Source organism: Phaeoacremonium minimum (assembly GCF_000392275.1).
Source record: "Phaeoacremonium minimum UCRPA7 unplaced genomic scaffold PA7_03_scaffold_533, whole genome shotgun sequence".
Lineage (NCBI taxonomy): Eukaryota > Fungi > Ascomycota > Sordariomycetes > Togniniales > Togniniaceae > Phaeoacremonium > Phaeoacremonium minimum.
Window position 1 is genome coordinate 1 of NW_006921435.1, and position 20,704 is coordinate 20,704.

Consider the following 20,704-nt stretch of genomic DNA (forward strand, 5'->3'; position numbering starts at 1 on the left):
TCCAACAGGACGCAAAGTCGACCAAGGCTTCCACCTTTGGTGACGACGACGACAACGGCGGGGACGACGATCAGCTGCCTGAGCCAGAGGGTCAGGATGACGATAACATTGACGAGGTTCGACCCAGACGAGAAGACGTCCAGGACAATGAAGAACGATCTCCCAAAGACACAGATCCGGACAAGTCGGTGGGCGATATCCAAATCCTCGAACTGCACTCGAAGAACCCCATCATCGCGTACCGCGGCCGTGTGTTTTCGGCTTCATGGGCAAGCAACATCGGCACAGAACTGCTCTTCGTGGAGCAGGACCCAGCCGCCGAGGGCGCGCTTCCCGCACTGCGGCACCTCCCCGGCGACATCGACCTGCTGGCGGCCAGCAGCGCGCGGCTGCTCACTTCGCTCATCGAGCTGAAGCCCATCGAAGACGACACGCCGGGCGGGCTGGCGGCCGAGCGGGAGGCGAGGGAGAAGAGGCTGGAGAGGGCGCGCCAGAAGCACAACATCTCGATCCCCGTGGTGGGCGACCGCTACGGGAAGCGCGCGCCGCAGGCGCGATTCCTAGAGAACCTCATGGCCATCAAGAGGCTCAGGGGCGAGACGGACGAGGTGACGGTGCACACGATGGAAACGCGGCAGAACGACGTGGAGGACGACCCGGAGGAGATGGTGGAGCGGAGGAAGCGGGCCAAGGCGACCGAGCGGCACAGGAAGAACAGTCACAAGAGGCAAGAGCTGATGCGGGCAAATTTGGGGGATGCACACAGATGGGGGGGGGCAGGCCAAGGGGAAAAGGGTCAAGAGGTCCATACAAAGAGCGGGCTGTGCTGGACATTATAGGGGCTGGCAGCACAGCTGGCTCAACACCTACACCCGGACAGTGGAACGACCTTGCTCAACCGGCTGCTGGCGCTGAGGACGACACGACTATGCAGGACGGTGCGGGCGACAATGACGATGAAGACTCATACCCCGATGAAGTATAAGCCCGAATTATCGCGGTGGTGTTTGCAGACGGCGAGATTGATGGATGGCAGTCTAGGCTAATTTACGGAGACCAGATTGTGCATGAGCCGAATGGTCGAATCTTAAGCAAGCTTCACGAAACGTGCCTGTGCCAATTCTCTGTGAAAGCAATCGTGAAGCAGCACTGGATATGTGATTGGTGCATTCTCTGTTTTGGCTGTGAGATCAACCAACGGCGGAGTCTAGTCTAGGCCCCCTCGCCCCATGGCACAGATAGCCGTTACGGTCTAAGGAGTGTCGATCTTGTCTAGGCCGTGGATGCTCGCTATGCGGCACCCATAGTACTGTAATGTGTCCGACTCTACAAGAACAGTACTAACACTTTGGGCTGGCGACTTACCATCAATCCCAGGTGACGGTGACGATTTATATGTGAAGGGCACCATCACTGACTCGCGGCCCGCACTGCGCTCTATGCCGTGTAGGTAGTAGGTATGTAGGCGTTTTCGCCGATTGAGCGGGAGCACCAGGAAGGAAGAGGAGGAGCGCAGTTGAGCGGCTCAGCACGATTCCCTCACCGACTCGGTTCCGGTTCCGATGAGTCGACATCCGGCCAGCCAGCCAGAACTGAGAGTGAACGGGCTCATGCATGGGCAGCCAAGCAACGTGGACCTCGAACTGCTGTCCGATGGGCACATCACAAAGGCCGGCACGGAGGGTCTTGGAGGGTCTTGGGTAGTTCTGGCTGGTGGTCCTCATCATGCAGCGCCGGATTTGGCGACTATTGTCTCTCTTGTCTCTCCCTGGCGGGACCAGCCAGACCAGCCAGACCAGCCAGAGCAGGTACAGGGCCAATGTGGCCGAGGTGGCAATGCCGGTTGGCGCCCGATGAGAGGAGTGGTACATGTACATGTACTGGATAGTAGAAAGATCATCAGGTGCGCTGCAGGAGGGAAGGCTCGGGAGGATGATGTTCTGTCAGGGCCGCAAACAAGGAGGGGAGCAAGGGAGCAGGGGTCGGGCTCCAGGGCTGTCTTTGGCAGTCCGGGCGACCTGGGGCCAAAGGTCAGGTGGGGGCGGTACTCTGTACTTGGCCATTACGTATGAGGCTGACCACGGAGCGGGGTAGAGTGTACTAGAGTGTACAGACTGTACAGCGTGTACATCATATAGGTACCTGCTGACAATCCGGCTGGCCAGGGTCCGATCTCGAAACACGCAGTACTGCATAGTAGAGTCCTTAGGTAGAGGGCCACTCCTCTTGCCAAACCTGAACCTGAACCGGATTCTGGTGCCGTGCAGCAGGTACCGGTACAACATCTACCTACACAGGTCCTACACAGGTATCTCTCTCCTCTTATGGCACTTGCCTGCTGCTGAGCCCTGCCCAGGCCCAGGTGCTTTACTCAGTTTACTGTGCCTTACTGTGCCTTGGTTGGATCCTTTGAGGACATCCTGGCATCCCAGACTGCCAGACTACCATCCTGTTGCTGCCGCTGGTCGCCCTGGTCGCTGGTCGCCCCAACAAAGCCCCGGCCTCGCGCGCGCGCTGACTCTCTTTCAACTAAAACTACCGGGCCTACCTACCAACTAACGTCAAAACCTACACTATATCGAGCCTAGATCCTCTCCCACCACCCACCACCATCCATACATCCATTACTCAACCTTTTGAACAGTCGCTTCACTCATACCGCCTCTTCTCCTCGACGATGCGGTGTGGCTCTCGTCTCTCGTTTGCAAACATTCTCAGATATCGTTCCTCTCTCCTATAGAACTTACTTTTTACTTTGTTGCGAACTTGGCATCTCATCTGTACTCGGAGCCCCCACCATCTCCTCCAACCAGCCAACCAACAAACAAGGCCGGCCCGGTATTTGTAAGACTCGCGAGCCAAACTCCGATTACGCCTTACCCAACGACTTCCGAAGCAACCGGACGGAATAAGCAACCACCTTTCCATGAATATCCTCCTGTCAGCCCGACAGAGGCTTGATTCTCTTTTCCCTGCCTAGATTGCTCTGCTCTTCCCTCCCTCTCTCTACCCCCGGTTCCCCCACGACCTCGACCTCGACCTCGACCTCGACCACCGCCGGACTCAATGTACCACCTCCGCCGAGCGACCGTCGTGGTCATCTTCCTCGGGGTCTTCATCTTGGCCGCCTCTCTCCTGCCCCGGATCCTAGCCCCGGTACCTCCGACTGCCGAGGAGAAGCAACGGGACAAGCAATGGGTCTCCTCGTCGCCATACTGGATCGATCGCCAGGCCTGCCGATGGCTCGGCCTCTGCGGCGTCATGCATGTGCGCTGGGATGCGCCGGTCCTCAAGCTGAGCGGTGACAATGGCAAGGACAAGAGCCCGCAAGAGCTGAGGAAGCGAAGTGAAGAGCCGTATAGCTGGGAAGTGGCACAGGGCCCATCAGCCCAAGAGAAGCAGGGACCCCAAGGATGGAACGACGGCGAGAAGGTCACCGTGGCAGAATCGTTGAGGGACATTCCGGACTATGTCCTGCGCTATGCGCCCATGGTGCACCTGTATTCTGGGGAGAACTTCTGGCCCTCGGACATTGCGGAGCACATCCAGCACATGATGCCGTTCTTGAACGGCTCCCTGCTCAACACCACCGAGCCAATGACGCTGGCAAACATGCACAGACTTAACGCAGAAGACGGCAGAGTCTTCCTCACCAGCAAGGAAGACGTTGAAGAGCGACCAGAGTGGCTGCACAGCCACGTCGGTGTGCCAGAGGCCTACGAATGGGAGGAGACTGAGGCCGAGCGCCGCCGCCGTGAGATGGATCAAGAAGAGCTCCGGCTGCGTGGAGGCACATCCTGGTGGGACGTGAATAAAGACCGGCCTTTGCATCGCATCTCAGATCCTCGGCGCATACCGTACCAAGACACCAGTGCCCCACCTTACTCGCGATCGCGGCCGTTCAGTTCGAGGGCGGTTCGCTCCAAGAATCTGCGCAGGAGGCAGCTTGCTGGAGAAGAACCGGAACCCCAGCGACCGTTCCCCGGCCCGCCAGGCTCACCAGATAGCGATGTGAACAAGCCGGATCCCAGTGGCTACTCGTCCGCACCCGCTGTTCTGATCATGGTCGACAAAGGCTCTGGGATTATGGATGCATTTTGGTTCTTCTTCTACTCATACAATCTAGGGCAGACTGTGCTAGAGATTCGCTTCGGCAACCACGTTGCTGATTGGGAACACTGCATGATCCGATTTGAGAATGGTGTGCCGCGGGCCATGTTCCTCAGCGAGCACGAAGGCGGCCAGGCTTATGCCTGGGAAGCTCTAGAAAAGAGGGCCATGAATGCGACCATCAACGGCCACAACGTCACCGTGGACCGGCCTGTCATCTACTCCGCCGTTGGCAGTCATGCGATGTACGCCTTCCCCGGCGCACATCCATATGTTCTACCCTTCAAGATGCTCAAGGATGTCACCGATGACGGCCCGCTTTGGGACCCGTCTCTGAACAATTACGCCTATTTCTACGACTATAAGGCGACGCCTCCCGGAGAAGATGAGCAGATGGTCGAGCAGTCGTTCGACGAGTCCCGCCCGTATCCATTCTCCACCGCCAACATCGACCCACATGCGAAGCCACGGGACTCCACCTCCAGTGACGACAACGACGGTGAACTCGCGACCGAGTCGCAAGATGAGCCCACGACGCTGACGCCGGCGTCGTCGAACCCGCGCGCGCCCACGAGCTGGTTCCACTTCACCGGGCCGTGGGGCGACGAGCTCTACGGGCTCTTCGACATCCGGCAGTGGCGCATCTTCGGGCAGTACCACTACGTGACGGGGCCGATGGGCCCCAAGTTCAAGCACCTGGGCCGCGAGAAGGTCTGCCAGACGGACCGGTGCAGGATCCTACACAGCATTGAGGAGGGCAAGAGAAAAGCGTGGTACTGAATCGATACCCCCCCATCATCATCCTGATACCCCCTGCTGCCTGCTTTTGCCACCTGGCTGCTTTTTTATTATTATTTGGAAAGCATTAGATTGGAAGGAGTTATAGAAAGCATTTTCTTTTTTGGATTGATCATCGGGGACGGACGGACGGGGCAGGGCCATGGAGTTTTGCAATGGCCGGACACTATGACTGGACACACGCAGACACACAGACACGCAGACGCACACAAAGACGGGAACGGACGGACAGCCTAGAGCTACATTTTGCTTTTTCGTTGCCCTCGATACCCCTATACCATTATGGTTACCATACCTGCCTACACTCAGGCGCCGGCGCAACGGAGGGGAAAGATGTGTCTTTTGTATGTATGCTTTTGTTCTGATATCATGTAGCTAGGACAGATATAGGCAACGCATTGGTATATAGAGAGAAGAATCCTTTGCTATGTATGCATGATGCCTATGGCAACTGGACTGTGCTTGCCATGATAATGAGAGCTTTGCTGATTATTGGGCATGTCGAAGGGGGCAAGTAAATCTAGCTCGTCAGGGGTCTATACTGAGAATTGTACCTCTCCTGGATGGATGGATGGATGGATGGACGACAAATTATGGGCCCCTGCCACAAGTGGCAGTTTGAAAATGCGCGGATCAGACCCGTCACGATATACACCTAAGCAAAATAGATAGCATTTTCATGAGAGATGATTCAAGATAGCTATAGCAACTATCTGGTCGCCGCTCTGAGCATCTGATGCCCAGAGACATGGCATCCTCGTCTCGACTTCCACCCAGCTGCGGTACAAGCTCCCCTTGCACGCTTTCTCCCCACTCCAACTACCACAACAGTTCCTCCAAAGCCACAGACGAAGACAGGCCCGTTTGTGTCAGGCTCCTCGCTGGGGATAGTACGGTCATGAGGTCATTATAAGTAAGTTTACAACATGTGAAGTAACAGCAAGCAGACAGACACTTGGTTGGTTGGTTGGTTGGTTGATGTAGTAGTCGCCCACTGTATTCCGATCTGATATCTCTTTCTCTTCCCACCCACTACCACCCACTTGCTCGCTCACACAAGCTCGCTCTTCTCTCCTCTTGCCATACTCGCTTGCTCCAGAAAACAACAAATCCTCGCTTTAAAAAGGACCGTCTGACCGACCGAACCAAACCAAAACCGAGCGCCCTTACGCTGGCAGGTGGGGTAAACATGGTATCTTGTGACAAGCAATCCTCCCAAATCCAGTTTGCATGCTTTTGGTAGGTCTTTTCTCTTTCGTCTTGTTATGCGCTTTTCCGGTGCCCCATCCCATGCAGAAAGTGGAAGCAAAATAACAAAGCGTATACGTCTCGAAGGACGTGGGATCGGGAATGAATGAATAAATCAAGCAGTCTCTAGGGGGGTCTCGTCGCGGCCGTCCACCCAATAGCCAAAGGGTAATGATAAATGATAATGATAACAAGACCACCAGCAGAACGCTTTCCGTGTATCTCATAACGCGAAAAACAGCAACAAAACTCTTTCTCTCTCTCTCTTTCCATCCAACGCCGCAAGCTCCGTTCCCCGGGGGAGATGCCATGCATGCACGCTCAATATACAGAATTTCAGAGCGGGTTAAATACCGCAGAGTTGCAAACATAACAAAGAAATTGCGTGGGAGTCGGTATCCCGTCGAGTGAGTGGATCATTTACAGATTATGATATGGTGACGTCCGTGCTATTTGGACGTAGTGTCGGGTCGTTCGCCGAATTTGGTTTGACAGTGGTTCGCCCGGATATCGCGACGCTTCGAATACGTTGACTTAGTGGGAGGGAGTACTTCAGGACACCCTTCAGGATCAAGTCGAACTCGTCCTGCAAAATGCGTTCCCAGCGCTCCGAACCGCCATCTGTGCCATTACCAGGCCTTTGAAGTCGAACCTCGCCGGTCGAAGCGGATATTCCTTGGTGGAAGAAGGACCCCTCGAAAGATAGAGGGCTATCAAACTCCCGGATGGTTCCCAATCTCATGTTCGGCGCGCTGTCGTCCAACGGGGGATCGTCCTTGGGATCATCAAGGGTTTCGAGATCCCCATTGGAACTGCGACGAGCAGAGAAGGAGCCCGAGTCGTGTGGTCTACGCCACCATTCCGAATCGGTCCCAGCATGAGGGGACTTGGCGAAGATTTCGATATCTGCCGAGTCGATGATAACGACGACGACGTTGGGATTATGCGCTTTGACAGTCAAGTCAAACATGAGCTCTTGCTCACTCGCCAGCACGTTCTTCATGCTGACGAGCTCGATATCAGTGAGAGGCTGTGATGTCGCAAACATGAAGCCTATGGCGCCAGAGACGACGAGCAGGAGCATAACGGTGAGGACAAGGCAGCTGGCGAACCGGTTTAGAAACGATGGGCCATTCCCGTAGTTCTGCCCCTCAAGAGCTCTCATGGACATTGGAGCGCGATTCCTTCTAGATCTCGCGGACCTCAAGGAGCCATGAATCAGAGGAGTCCTCTCGTCATCTGCGCCAGTCGTATCGTCCAGATCATAACCAGACGTCATCTGGAGTCCGCGTTTGCCATTAAGAGCCGCTCGTCCAGTGCCGAATCGTGGGCTGGGTGGCCCAGATGATTGTCTCGAGTTGTTGGCTGAGAATTTAGGTCGCTGTGCAGCCGCAGCGTTTATATGGAAGGGGGCTTCATTATCGAAGAGTGAAGTGTGGCCGTTACCGGCGCCGTTGCGACCCCAGCGTCCGATATGGTGATGGTGAGCTCGAGTAGTCCCTCGTGTGGACCCTGCGTTGCTTCGTCCTGTGCCCTTACCCTCGTCCTCCCCAAAAGTGCTGTCGTTGCCGCTACCGTTGAAAGTATTCACAAACTTCATATTCTTCTTCACGGCCACACTAGGCCCGGCACTTTCCATGATGCTATTAATCGACCGCATGCCAGTCCTATCAACCTGGCTGACCATTGAGGTTGCGCTTGGAGTCCGAGAATGGAAGCGACGAGGACGGTCACCTCCATCGGGTGGATTAGAATCGTACACAAATGTTTCTTCCGAGTCAGATGTGTTGGCTTCATCAACAGCACTTGCTACCTTGGCCTCGAAGATGTCTGCTTTTGATGATGCTGTTCGCGTTCTTGTTAGCAAGCTGGTCATGGGAGGATACAAATGAAAGCTCTGGCTTCGAGTGCTTGACGGTGGACGCCGTCGAGGACTCGCCGGTTCAGCAGCGTACAGGCCTTGACTGCACGATTTGGTGGGAGATATCAGAGCGTAGATTGCCGAAGAAACTGATCGCGCTGACTGATCGTGTCCTGGCTGGGGATCGTAGACTGAAGGTGACAAATATTGTGGAAGCTCACCAGTGCCCGATGGGACGGTCGTCTGTTTCCGACTCGTCTTCTTCTTTTCCTTCTTCGGCCGTATCGTCTCAGAGCTGGGTTTTGTTCTGAGGCTGGCATTTGATTCCTCCTTTTTTGTTGTTGGTGCGACTGAGACCTGTGGTATTGACGTCACTGTCTCCGTTTCCACAGTCATATTCTGTACTGTGCCCTCTGTGGGCTTGCCCTTGGAGCCGGTTGCTTTGCCGGATATGCTGGACTGGCGAGAGGTCAAAGGAGGTGGCACACTTGACATTGGTGGTCGGCGATCGGCGCCGCCCTTGATGCTGCCGCTGTCGCTTCCACTCTCATTTGTTGTAGTAGTAAGGTTTGCTCTGGCAAGCAGTGTCTTGGATGGTCCGTGTTCGACGCCGTCGGGCTGGGAGCCGAACTCGCCCATATCTCTATCCTGAAGTTTTTCTAACGCGTCATCCAATTTCTGCTGCGGAGATGCCAAGGGGCTGGCCTCTTGGACAGTTTCCAGAGTCGAATTGCTGCTATTATTGGCGCGCACTGGTGTTCTGGTGCCAGTCTGTAGATGTGAATCGTCCTGATCGGTGTCTGAGTGACTTTGTTCTAGGTGTGAAGCTGGCGACGGCGTTGAACGCTGGATACTGATCGAAGGCGGATCCTGCTCGCCCTTGCGCGGTGGCCCAAGGCTTGGTCGATTCAAGGCGGGAGGCGGAGACCGCAGGCGCGGCGAGACTGGCCACCTTGGCGCGTCCCGTGAGTGCTCAGACGTTGGCGATTTCTGAGGGATGGGCGCGCGAATGGTCGAGTCTGAAGAAGCGGGAAGCAGTGTTGGTGTGCTCGTGGAGGACAACGTCCTTGAAGTAGGCGACGGAGATGGGATGTTGGATCTTGATTGCCGCGATGGACTGAGCTCCTGCTGGCTGTTCTTTCGTGACCTGGTGACGGTGTTGGTTGATGCCGCTTTTGCGACGGCGGCTCGCAATGTTGGACGGCTCGGAGAGGATTCTCGCGAGGGCAGCGGGGAGGCCCGAGACGTCTGACTTGAGAGCTGGGAGGGTTGACTGCTCGAGTCTGCTTTCAGCGCAGAGCTGGTGGATGATTTGCGGCTAAGCGTGGGATGGGGACTCTGGGCCTGGGGGGCGTTGGCATCTGCGGCCCCGTTGACAAGATTGGACGATTTGTCCATGACGGCTGCAGAGACTGGATGCGAGGGATGTCTGGCGAGAGGAATGACAGCTCGTCTAGGGAGAGCCCTTCATGCCACAATGGTCTTAGCTTGGACGACGATGATTCGTAGGTAACCTGTCAACCATTGTGCACACAAGGGAGCAGCCGCGTTGAAGTGGAGAGGATATGTCGATGTGTCTTGGTCCCTGAGATTCGCTGGATCCCACGAAGCTGGATGATCTAGCCTAGCCGAGTTTGTTGATGCTGTCCTTTGGAGCAAACAGCGACCTGGTCGTGGTTGGCCGTTCTTGCAGACAAAGCGAGAATGGACAACGCAGCCGGAATGCTGATCGAAGGCAGAGTCGATGGGCGAAGATTGGTTCTTGTGTCCCTCAGCAGTTGGGGGTTGGCCGACGAGGAAGACTGGTTGACTGGCGATGACGGAATCGTATTTGGCGTGGGCGTGGAGTCAAGTGACGATGGATGGGATGGGTTCGGTTCACTTTCACTAGACTGACGGGGAGTCTGCGAGTAAGGCGAACCGGGCCGGGGCCAGGAATGAGGTACGAGGAACGGACGGGAATGGGCCAGCCACAAGAGGATCTGATCTCGTTTTTTTTGGTCTGTCTCTCTTTCGTTCGTTCTTTATTTGTTGGTGGTAGTCGACGACGTAAGTACTCCGAGTAAAAGACCAGTCAGTGGTCAGTGGGCAGTGGGCAGTGGTCAGTCGAACAAGATGGAGGGAAGAGGAGGAAGAAGAAGAAGAATGGCACTGCAGGATGGATGATGTATGGATGGATGATGGATATACGTGGGAGGGGGGGGATGTATGTGTAATGGTGTCGACGCGATTGATTGCCCCCCGAGCAATGATCGAAAGTGCCTGACGCCGACGGGATGGGGGGTGGGTGCAGAGGAAGAGGTGGTGCCAGAGGAGCCAGAGGAGCCAGAGGGAGGAGGTGCGGTAATGCCAGTCACCACAGTCCTTCTGTCAGGCGGGCGGATGCGCTGCGTGGTGGTTGACGTGGGTAGCGAGAGAGCGAGGGTACCTACCTAGGCGTGCTAGGTAGCGAAGGTAGGCAGATGAGGTACCTACGGTGACAACCCACAGGGCCACAGTGGATGAGTTGTTTTTCTCCGCCTCCTCCAGGAGCAAAACATCCCCCGGTCAATTTTAGTGTTACCGGTAGTGGCCACAGTACGCTAATCAGAGTGCTTGACCGCCAGCAAGCAGCCAAAATGGTCGTGTGGTCACTCATCGTGCCCCGAAGGCCTCGTGCTTGAGACCAATACGTAAGATGCATCTCGGCTTGCTTCTATTACTTCATTGTTGGAATTTTGTTTACCTCTTGATTTAACATCTCTCAGTGTTGTTCCAAAGAGACTTCTAAGAGGAAGTCACACAACAACAGTCGAAGCAGCAGCCAAACACGCAAATAAACAAACCTTCGAAGCCATATGCCGGCTCCATCCACTTTTCCGCCTCCGAATGCGCCTCTTCGATTATGGATCCAGTTGAGTTTGACAATGGCACCAAGACTGTATCTAGGCGAACTTAGTGGAAGCAAGCAGCCGAATGTAGAGTAGTCAAGCCAGCGAAGCCATTTAGACTTGAAGCGGCGCATGAGTCTCCATCTTCAGGTCAGATCAGATCAGATCAACTCAGTGGACGGCAGATAACTGAACTGTCGCTCGGGTTCCTGAGTTCCTTTCCGTCTTCATTCACAGATAGGCAGTCAGTCAGTCAGTTAACGAGACAGGCGGACAGCCGTGGAGGCATGACAGGCATGACGTGTACCCCCCGAGTACCTCCAGATGTCCTGTTCCTCGATAGGGGGTCAGCAAATACAACATCCACAGCGGCATTCTAACGTTAGTTGCTGACCGGGTCCATCTCCCGTGGGGGAAAATAAACCAAAGATCCATCTTGGAGTGAGGGAGATTGACGGGCTCACCAGAGATGTGATCAGCCTCTGGACCAATGGAGACATGCGACGGCGCAGACTCCCCAACAAATACCCTCACGAGCATCCCCCGGAAGTAACATGAAACTACCCGGCCAGCACCATTCCTCGTGCCTCTTCACTATTCACGGCGGGCGGTAGTCGGCGAATACCCCGGCCGCCCCCAGCAACTTTTGCCCGCGGACGTTTTCTTCCACTCTCTCAGTGGTGGGTACAGTACATGTTCACTCAGACTGTTCATCTCGCCGTGGGCTGGGCTGGCTGGGCTGGGCTGCCTGCCTGCTTGCCTGCCCTGGATTAGCCGGTGCCGACGTTACGTTTTCCATCTGGGCTTCCACATTTCTTCTACTCCACCTTCTGTCCCTGTCGCTAGGCTTGTCTACACGTGTCCCGGCTGCCAGGCGTTGTATCCGGCAACCAGACACACACGCTGTCAGTACATGGATGTACTCTACTCGACTTGTCCTGTGCGCTAGGGCGGCCCCTGCTTCCTGTCTTTGGGGTTTGCCTAGGTAGAGTGAGCGTTCATTATTTCCTGTACGGTAGGTGTACCGGTACTGCGATTGTGCGAGTAAATGAATGTTGCTCCAGTGAGTTGCCACGATCATGGCAGAGTCTCTTCTGTAGCCACTTTTAAACCGGAAAGGAACTCGGAAACTCCAGAATAAATCCAGTTACACCGTAGCACTGCCAAAGAAAACACGAAAATACACAGACTAGATTCAAGACAGTCCTCTCTGGTCGGGGCAAAGTCAGTACTCCTGCTCTCGACTTTACTGTCGTAACATCCATCCACTTCAACTAACATTCCCGCCTATCACCGACACCACCCCCATCTGTATTCGGTTCCAAAATAGGACATCTACCGGGCACAAGTTACAACTCAGCCTCTCAGCAACGGCGACGTGGCACCATCCGCAAGAAACAAGGATCCGTGGGGGGGAGTTCGAGCCCTATCCGGTTCTGACAGTTGCTCCCTGTTCCTGTCTGTTGCTGAGTGGGCTATTCGCAGCAAGAATCGCTTCTTTGAGCTCTAAAAGTCCAGCTAGAAGCGCGCAAGAAGTCAGTGAGCGTAACGAAGGAAATAAAATGAAGACCGTCAAAGCACAGACGGCTCCCTCGGCGTTGCAATGATTGCGCGAGCTATGCAAGAGCCGAGGGACCCGACAGTCGATATATCAGTCAGTCACTTTTAAAACTTTGACAGCATCTCCAGTCCGGACTTTCACCGTCTTGTTCTTCTCTAGCCAGGGGTCCTCGGCTCCACTGGTTGCCCTAATGCCGGGATCATATGTGCATAGGGGCGTGAAGAACGTGAGTGACTGAGTTATTAGTGAGCGCTCGCAGATTTCCGAGGTCCGTCCCAACATGGCGGTAAGTCTCATCCCGGCTCGGCCAGGGCCAGGGCTCGCCCAGCAAGGGCAAAGACCGTTGGGCAACCTGCCTATCCTATTATTTTCATTTGCATTCGCAACACCGACCGTGTGGTGACACGTATTCATGAGTGGTCCCCTTTTTCGTGGGGGAGAAATATCCTCTGTCCTTACGGTAGCCAGTCTTGCCCATGGCTTCAGCGAGACAAGACAGCATGGGCGGACTTGCAGTCCAAAAAGAGAAACTCTGCTTCCCACCAGGAAGAGATGTAGCGAATAACCTTAATACAAAGTGCGTATGAATGCGCACGTCATAAGCCCTCACGCATTTTGACTGGTCAGACGCCTCCAACCAGAGAGCCGGGAGCAGGTCCGGTGATCTTAGAGAAGAAGGCATGACCTGTCTGGTGCGCGACTACAGGCTAGTTTGATTATCTAGAATGGCTCATGGTGGTGACTCGGAAGAAATGACGTATTTGACAATGCATTGTTGATAAGTAAGATGTGGTTTTCATGACTTAGAAGTAAAATTGATAGTTTTGACTTGTCCTCCATCTGGCTGGCGCATGCAGTCTGATGTCTGCCTTTAGCAGTCCAAACTCAGAGATCAATAACCACCTACCTACCCAGGTATCCAATAGCTTTTTCTTTGTTTCTTCTTGCACCTTTCCAAGGTGCTCGCCCAGATCCTGATCCGGATTGCTTTACCCTCACTGTTTCCGCTTCAAGGCAAGAAGTTCCCCCCACTTGATGCTGCTCACCGAGACTGCCGGGCCTGTCATTGTCATACTTTGGTCTGGCTGTATCAAGTGGTCGTGATGGGCAACAGATAAGGTAGATAATGCATCTGATATGTGCAAAGCAAATGATAACCTTGTCAGGGCTCTTGCCGTGGATTCCATCGGTCATCGTAGTCCCCATCTAACTCAGAAACCGGTAGATTTCCGATCTCACCATATCCTGAACTGAAGAAGTAGAGGACTTTACAGGACCTGCTCTCTTAACCAGCAATACGTCGTCCTGATGCGTATCTAATCGTAGATCGATGGGGAAGAAGGTGTTCTCGAAGGTAGATGAGGATTCAATCTCGCGATGGGTGGAGTTTCTCACAACCGTCGAAGATGCCGTTCCAGGTTCCTGCGCATTCGTGTCATTGGGCTGAGAAACATGGCTGATCCCCGAACCTCCATCACATTGGACCATCCGCTGTAGGATGTCTTCGACATGGGCATTGCCGTTTGACTCATTGCTGAGCGCCAAAACCCCTTCAATGGTTGACTGAAGATAAGTCTCAAGGTCAGGCGCTTGATCATGCATACCACGACTTTGCGCATATTGGTAGAGCTTCAGAAATGCGTGGCTGATTTTCTCGATGGAATCGTTCAATGCCTGGACTTTGGTCTCCAATGTCTGTATCGTGTCTTGCTGTCGAGATCTATACGCCCTCTGCGCTAAGCGAACCTGTCTTCGGCGCCGCTGTGATAACTTAGCCCTCCTCTTAACTGAATAATTGATGAGAGTTTAGGAGGTCGTTGAATCCAAAGACAAGTACACACCTCAGCAGGAGTCTCGTTCCTGGTAGATGACCTCGGGCGCTTCCTCGGTCTTGTTCTTGCTAGTTCTGCTTCTTGTTCTCCGTTCTCTTCGATATCCGAAGCCTTCGCAGACCTTTTCATCTTATGCCAAAGTAGAAGGCCCGGCACCTTTGTTGGGATGCGCCGGGTCGATGCCTCAGCCTTCCGGGGCCAAGTGTTTACCAGTCCGTCATTTGTGGCGATCAAATGAAGTTATATGGATTTCAGGACATTGAATTACGGACTTAGGACCGAAGCTACACTAAGTCTTGTCTATATCAGTCATCAGTGGACCTGAGTCGCGTAGTAACCTGTAATGGTAAGCAGCTATGGGAAACAGTAGGTATTATCTGTGCCGCAACTACCTGCTAGGCCACCCCACTGCAAAGTGTGGGATGGCGCAGAGAGGATGCCAACCTACAAATACTGAGGACTAAATCGCAGTATCGCCTGGATTGGTATGATAGAAGTTGATATCTCAAGGATCAAGTCCAAGAGGCACAATGAAATGTATTGAAGCGCTGAACAAGTCGTCTGGAAATAACGCCTGTCGCGGGATCCATAGCTCGTGTGAATGTTCGAATCTTTCCGAACAAGTTTGTACAAAGAGTCAAGGGTTTAGCGTTCATGAGTTTATATACTATCAAGCCGACTCCCATGCCCAGGGGTATCCTGCAGGTCCGGATCTATAAAAGAATTGTGCCTTGTCCAGCTAGGATCCAAAGTGAATCGCATCATCTCCGTATCATGTAATGTATCCAGTTCCATGGCCGATCGTATCATATTACCACATCTCCCCAGTTACAAATCTATCACAACAATCACTCCCTAATAGCCTCGCCCGCGGGTGTAGCTTCCTCCTTCTTCCCAGCACCTGCCCACCAGCCACCAATCCAGCTCGCCCGCTTATTGGCGTTCTGCTGCATGGCCTCGGGGTTCTCCTGCACCAGTCTGAGTGGCCGCGGCTTGTTGCCTGCAAAGGTCGTCGTCTTCTCGTGGTGATTGGACCTGGGAGGGCTCGTGTTGGGAGAGTTAGGCCCATCAGCAAGCGAGTCTCCGCTCGTGCTCGACGTCTCGCTCTTCATTCCTGGGAAATTGCCGCTGGTGCTCATGGGCACATTTGTTCCGCTGGGAACACGGTTTCCTGAAGGTAGGAAGAATGTCTGCGAAGATCGTAGTCCGGGGGAGAGGGGCCCGTCGGAGCCCTTGTACATCTGGTTGACGACCTGCGCGGCTCCACCGGTGAACTGCTCGCTCATAGGTCGAGTTCGTCTAGTTGAGCTCGAGCGGGTGAGGCCGATGGGAATGCTCGGTGCCGTCTCTGGGTTGTTATGCGCAGTGCTACTCGGCATGACGGACATCGGTCTTGGTCTCGGTTTCGGGCCACCTGCACCGATAGCAATCGATTTCGCCCTCTGCAGTAGTGATGGACCTGTAGCTGCTTGATCTTTGGGTGGCGGAGGAGGCGGAAGCTCTTTGTTAGTATTCGCAGTCGGTGACTTGATCTCGGTAGATGTATCAAGGATGTGCTCAAACTCCTGGTGCTGGAGTAGGCGTTCGATAATCTTGTTGATATACAGGGTAAGCGCCTTATTTGAATCTTTCGCCGCCCGTAGCTCGGCCTCCAAGCGCCGATAATTCTCGCTCTCACCCTCAGCTGCTTCAGACAGCTCGTCCGCGAGGCTCGTGCCGCCTGTCTTGCCCTCGAGAGCAGCCAGTGCGTCCTCGTTCGAGTGGGCGCCGCTCATGTAGCCGAAGTCGCTCTTAGCGAAGTCGCCATTGAGCGTCTTTTCTTGGAGCAGCAATTGATAGCTCTCGTTGTCTTCCATAAGACGTGCGTTAGCCATGCGAGCTTCCATCAGGAGCCGCTCAACCTCATGCAGCCTACCGCCGCCTTGGTTTTCCGACTCTACAAGCTTGATCTGGGCCTCTGCGAGTTCCAGCCGCAAAGACTCAATCAACTTGTCTTTCTGCAGAATAAGCTTCGAGTTATTCCGCGAATCGCTGCGTTGTAGAGATGATGGTGGAGCGAAGCTACCATTGTCGATGCTAGGGGAGTTGTTCGCTAATGGCGGATACGTCAGTATGGCAGAATGATACTACAGTTCCTTTCATGCGGTCAAATACTCACACTGTCTTGACGGCCGGCCATCATCGTCATTATTGGCTCTTTGTGAGAGGCTGTCCTTCAGTCGCTGGATAACGATCTGCATCTCTTCCTCGCGATTTGCCATCTCTTCTTTCTCTTTGGCCATAGAACTTCGTTCGGCTTCGTAAATGGCTTCCATCTCGCGAATTTGCCTAGTCGCCTCACGTTTCTCATTCCTCAGAGCCTCGATCTGCTCCTCGCTCTCGTGTACCTTCTCCTCCAGCTTCGCCTGCTCCTTGATTGCCTCATCGAGCTTGCTCTGTAGTATCTCCGCTTGTTTCCTATACTGTTCGGAAGCGCCCTCAGCTCTCACCAAGCGCTCCTTCAAATCGTCGAGAAGAGCCACGGTCTCAGCGCGAGCAGCTTCTTCCGCCTCAATATTCGCATTGGTGGTCGATGCAAGCGGCGACTCTCTTCGCTGGCCTGCAGCTGCGCGTGCGGACACAGGCGTTCCGCCCCGGACTGATCGTGTTCGTGCCACGCCACCGGTACCAGCAGCAGTGGAAGTCGGAGTAGATGCCCTTGCGGTACCTCGCGACGGTGACGAGGAGGCCGGCGCAGTTGGGTCCCGACCCGTCGCGGGTGGTTTCTTCGTGGCGGCCGTCGACATTTTATGCCTGGCGATTACTCGTAGACCCTGATCTTTGTATGTATGGAGCTAGCGATTGATAAAAAATTCGGTATTTGTGAATGCGCAGCGCCTGTGTCGATAACTAAAAGCGAAGGTGTTGCGTTGGTTCGATTGTTGGAAGTGCGGGAGAGAGGAATGACACAACAGCAACAACACGGTCGAGAGCTGCGGTCGTGGCAGTATTATTTTAGAAACTGGTGGCGCTCGGGATCGTCGTTCAGCATCTGATGCACAGCGGCAGCCAGCCAGAAGCAGAGCAATCTAAACCAGGGAAAAGGGACGCGAAAAAGGGATTGGCTCGCGAGCAGCAGAGGACAGGCTAAGCCCCCTTCTCCAGCACAGGTCAGCCACCGTTCGCCAGAGTTCCGCTAGGCTATTTCTTGGAGAGATCGAGTACCGAAGTCTAGTGTAAACGGTTCAAGGCCCGCAACAAGCCCTCTGGCATGTGTCTTGCTGACTCGATAGACAGTGTAGGAGTTGATGGTGGTTTCACTGGTAGGTATGAGATGGAATGTTGGAGGACGGAAGGTCTGATGTTTCGCTGTGTCGGGAAGCTCAAACGATGACGAAGATAGGTCCCTGATAGACGCGACTTGCTTGTTTGCATGAATACCCGACTACGAGATAATAACACTAGGCTGCCTTCGTAATAAAGGGAACACAGCAGGATCGACGTGTTCGCGTCGCAAATGTCGGCGCATTGAACAACTCTTGGTACATCACCAGGGATTCGCTGAAACGTGCCACCATTCTATATCGATGTGACAATAGTACAATACCCCTACCTCGAACCAGCAAAAGAGGACTTGGCCGAGGTACCTCCGAACAGGACACATTGCACCGCCTTCTAGAAGTATTTTTCGTTTCTCTTACTTCTTCGTCCATTCTAAATTGAGGTTCGCACTTCTCAGTACAACTTTATTCGGTGTATTCGACAAAGGAGGCATAGTCGGGGCGGATGGAGACACAGGTTGATTGTTGTAATTTAGCAGTTAATGCTTGTATTCACCTAACCTCAATCGTAAACAACCTACCAGGCTCTAGTGCTATTCCATTAAGAGATAATCGGCCTCGGGATTCAGTGGCTTTAGTATTCTGGCGTTTATAAATTGTCGCTGTACTTAAGACAGGGTTGTTGCAGGATTGGCTTACATCACTGGTGATGGCGTGCCTCGTCTCTAAAGCCATATCACCAGAGTATAAGGCTCGACTTAACCCTGAACTTCCTCTATCAGCACTGACCCCCTTGCACCACGTAGGTAGGTAGAGATTTCGACGCTGCCCCCCAACTACCGAATCTGGAATTGGCATGTACATAGTCACACATTCAAGGCAATTATTCAGCGGGTTCGAAGCTGGCTATGGCCATGGTATTGGAAGAACGATTCTCGTCAATGGCTACGTAATAATAGACCTAAGAGAAGGCATCGCCCTTATATACTGCATTGGACTTGACGTCCAACGGTGAAGATGATCAATAATCAAGTGTCCTGCCGATGGTATGTCCCCTTTTGCCATTCCAAACCTGAACGCCGCGTCATGATTCCCTAGAAGCCAAAAACACTCGTCTAGGATTGTTGCTCGCTCAGGATGTCGGAGTCACCGGCGTCGAGCACGGCCATGGTGGAGCAGCGGAACAGCTTACCGCAGGCAGTACCCAACTCAATCTGTCATAGCAAGAAATGTAAGCTTCAAGAATTAAACCCTCCAAAGTCTGAGAAAAGACTTCTTCGCTGGGCAGCCCCCAAGACCAGTGGTCTTCAGAGCCAAGAACAGCTGCGAAAGAAAAGCCCAAGACGAATAGTCTTCGGCAAAGTGAGAAATATCAGGGAAATGTAAGGAGAACTCACGTTGGTGCCTCCGTAGTGGTGAACCGGGGCCTTGGACAGCATGCTGTAGTACTCGAGCTCACTCTTGCGCAGCGGCGGAGTGTTGCCGGCAATGAGGACCAGCTTAGCCTTGCCAGAACGGAGGGCCTTAAGGGTTGACTTGTAGCCCAAAGTGACTGAAAGTATGCATCAGTATACCTTTTTTCCTCCTCAAAAACGGCGACATGGCATGGCAAACTCACCCTTTCCAGACTTCATAACAAGCGCCAGGCGCGAGTTAAGGTTGTCAGAGGACTTCGACTTCTTCTTGGGGGCCATTGTGAATGTTGGGTAGGTTTTCCTTGATCCCTCGATGTGATGATGGTCTGGGTTGAAAGAAAAATCTCGGAGAGGTGGGTGAATTCCCGTAAAAGATAGAAATCAATTACAGGCCGCACACTCACTGCTTCGGAGGTCGGAGAAGTATCTATCCGCGGCCTCTCATTGGTCAGACACCCCACTCTCCAGCAAAAACTGGTCTGAAACCCTAAGTGCCCCACTTCAAGTGAGGACGAGGGCGAACTGTGAGTCCGCTCGGCTTACCTGATGCGCCTGCTTTGAAATCAAGGCACGAGTTAAATCTAGAGGCGATTCCTGCTGTCGACCTCACTTCTCCACCACGCAACAAACAAACCTCTCGACAGCGACATCACCAGGAACAATCAGTCAAGATGGCTCGTCGTCCCGCCCGCTGCTACCGATACTGCAAGAACAAGGTGAGCACCTCCGCGTTGCAAACTTTGATGGAAAATTGGGACGCTTTTTTGGAGCAAAATGGCCAAGAAGGGTGATGGGAAAGATTCTTGATGGATGCCATGATCGGCCTCTTCACGCTGTCTACGACTGCCTGATGAAATCTGGAACATCTTGGAATTTTTGCAGCAGAAACAATGGGAGAATCTCGACAGAACAAGGTGCTAACACATGCTTCTTCAGCCGTATCCCAAGTCCCGCTTCAACCGTGGTGTCCCTGACCCCAAGATCCGAATCTTCGACCTTGGCCGAAAGCGCGCGACCGTCGACGACTTCCCGCTATGCATCCACATGGTCTCCAACGAGTATGAGCAGCTGAGCTCCGAGGCTCTCGAGGCCGCCCGTATCTGCGCCAACAAGTACCTGGTCAAGGTTGCCGGAAAGGAAGGTTTCCATCTTCGTGTCCGTGCCCACCCGTACCACGTCGTCCGTATCAACAAGATGTTGTCTTGCGCCGGTGCCGATAGACTGCAGACTGGTATGCGTGGTGCTTGGGGCAAGCCCAACGGAACTGTTGCCCGTGTCAACATTGGTCAGATCATCATGAGCGTCCGTACTCGTGACTCCAGTACGTTCACAAATCGCCTCATCTCGTTTTTGAATCCAGTTACTAATCTTGTACCAGACCGTGCTACCGCTCTCGAGGCTCTCCGACGATCCCAGTACAAGTTCCCCGGTCGCCAAAAGATCATCATCTCCAAGAACTGGGGCTTCACCCCTCTCCGCCGCGAGGAGTACCTGGAGAAGAAGGCTGCTGGCCGCGTCAAGGTCGACGGTGCTTACGTCCAGTTCCTGGCCAACCACGGCTCTCTCGAGCAGAACATGAAGCGCTTCCCTGATGCCTTCACCGCATAAAGGGTTGTGTTAGGGACAAAGTCATGTTGGGGTTTCCAGGCTGGCGTAAAACGGTTATGAGAGGCTGAGTTAGATAGCATATTCTTCTTACCCAAAGAGATCGCTTCGGCACAGTCAAATAAATCAAGTTCTGCACCATAC

General features: G+C 53.8%; 6 protein-coding genes across 6 annotated transcripts; 3 read left to right on the top strand and 3 right to left on the bottom strand.

Moving 5' to 3' along the window:
- Nucleotides 1-96: 96 nt before the first annotated feature.
- UCRPA7_7458 (hypothetical protein) lies at nucleotides 97-985 on the top strand (the record flags this gene model as incomplete). Its single annotated transcript, XM_007919992.1, has 3 exons — nucleotides 97-184; nucleotides 289-717; nucleotides 840-985. 3 exons carry the CDS (start codon nucleotides 97-99, stop codon nucleotides 983-985), a joined length of 663 nt encoding a protein of 220 aa, XP_007918183.1.
- Nucleotides 986-3,066: 2,081 nt separating this feature from the next.
- UCRPA7_7459 (putative vacuolar protein sorting-associated protein) lies at nucleotides 3,067-4,890 on the top strand (the record flags this gene model as incomplete). The annotated part of the gene is made up of 1 exon (XM_007919991.1): nucleotides 3,067-4,890. The coding sequence occupies one exon, from the start codon at nucleotides 3,067-3,069 to the stop codon at nucleotides 4,888-4,890; it is 1,824 nt and encodes a 607-aa protein (XP_007918182.1).
- Nucleotides 4,891-6,583: 1,693 nt separating this feature from the next.
- UCRPA7_7460 (putative phospholipid metabolism enzyme regulator protein) lies at nucleotides 6,584-7,327 on the bottom strand (the record flags this gene model as incomplete). Its single annotated transcript, XM_007919996.1, has 1 exon — nucleotides 6,584-7,327. The coding sequence occupies one exon, from the start codon at nucleotides 7,325-7,327 to the stop codon at nucleotides 6,584-6,586; it is 744 nt and encodes a 247-aa protein (XP_007918187.1).
- Nucleotides 7,328-15,128: 7,801 nt separating this feature from the next.
- UCRPA7_7461 (putative m serotype protein) lies at nucleotides 15,129-17,066 on the bottom strand (the record flags this gene model as incomplete). Its single annotated transcript, XM_007919989.1, has 2 exons — nucleotides 15,129-16,372; nucleotides 16,439-17,066. The coding sequence occupies 2 exons, from the start codon at nucleotides 17,064-17,066 to the stop codon at nucleotides 15,129-15,131; spliced, it is 1,872 nt and encodes a 623-aa protein (XP_007918180.1).
- A 1,589-nt stretch (nucleotides 17,067-18,655) lies between these two features.
- Nucleotides 18,656-19,234, bottom strand: UCRPA7_7462 (putative 60s ribosomal protein l30 protein; the record flags this gene model as incomplete). The annotated part of the gene is made up of 3 exons (XM_007919994.1): nucleotides 18,656-18,754; nucleotides 18,938-19,092; nucleotides 19,159-19,234. The coding sequence occupies 3 exons, from the start codon at nucleotides 19,232-19,234 to the stop codon at nucleotides 18,656-18,658; spliced, it is 330 nt and encodes a 109-aa protein (XP_007918185.1).
- Nucleotides 19,235-19,626: 392 nt separating this feature from the next.
- Nucleotides 19,627-20,563, top strand: UCRPA7_7463 (putative 60s ribosomal protein l10 protein; the record flags this gene model as incomplete). Its single annotated transcript, XM_007920003.1, has 3 exons — nucleotides 19,627-19,671; nucleotides 19,892-20,276; nucleotides 20,334-20,563. The coding sequence occupies 3 exons, from the start codon at nucleotides 19,627-19,629 to the stop codon at nucleotides 20,561-20,563; spliced, it is 660 nt and encodes a 219-aa protein (XP_007918194.1).
- Nucleotides 20,564-20,704: the final 141 nt, after the last annotated feature.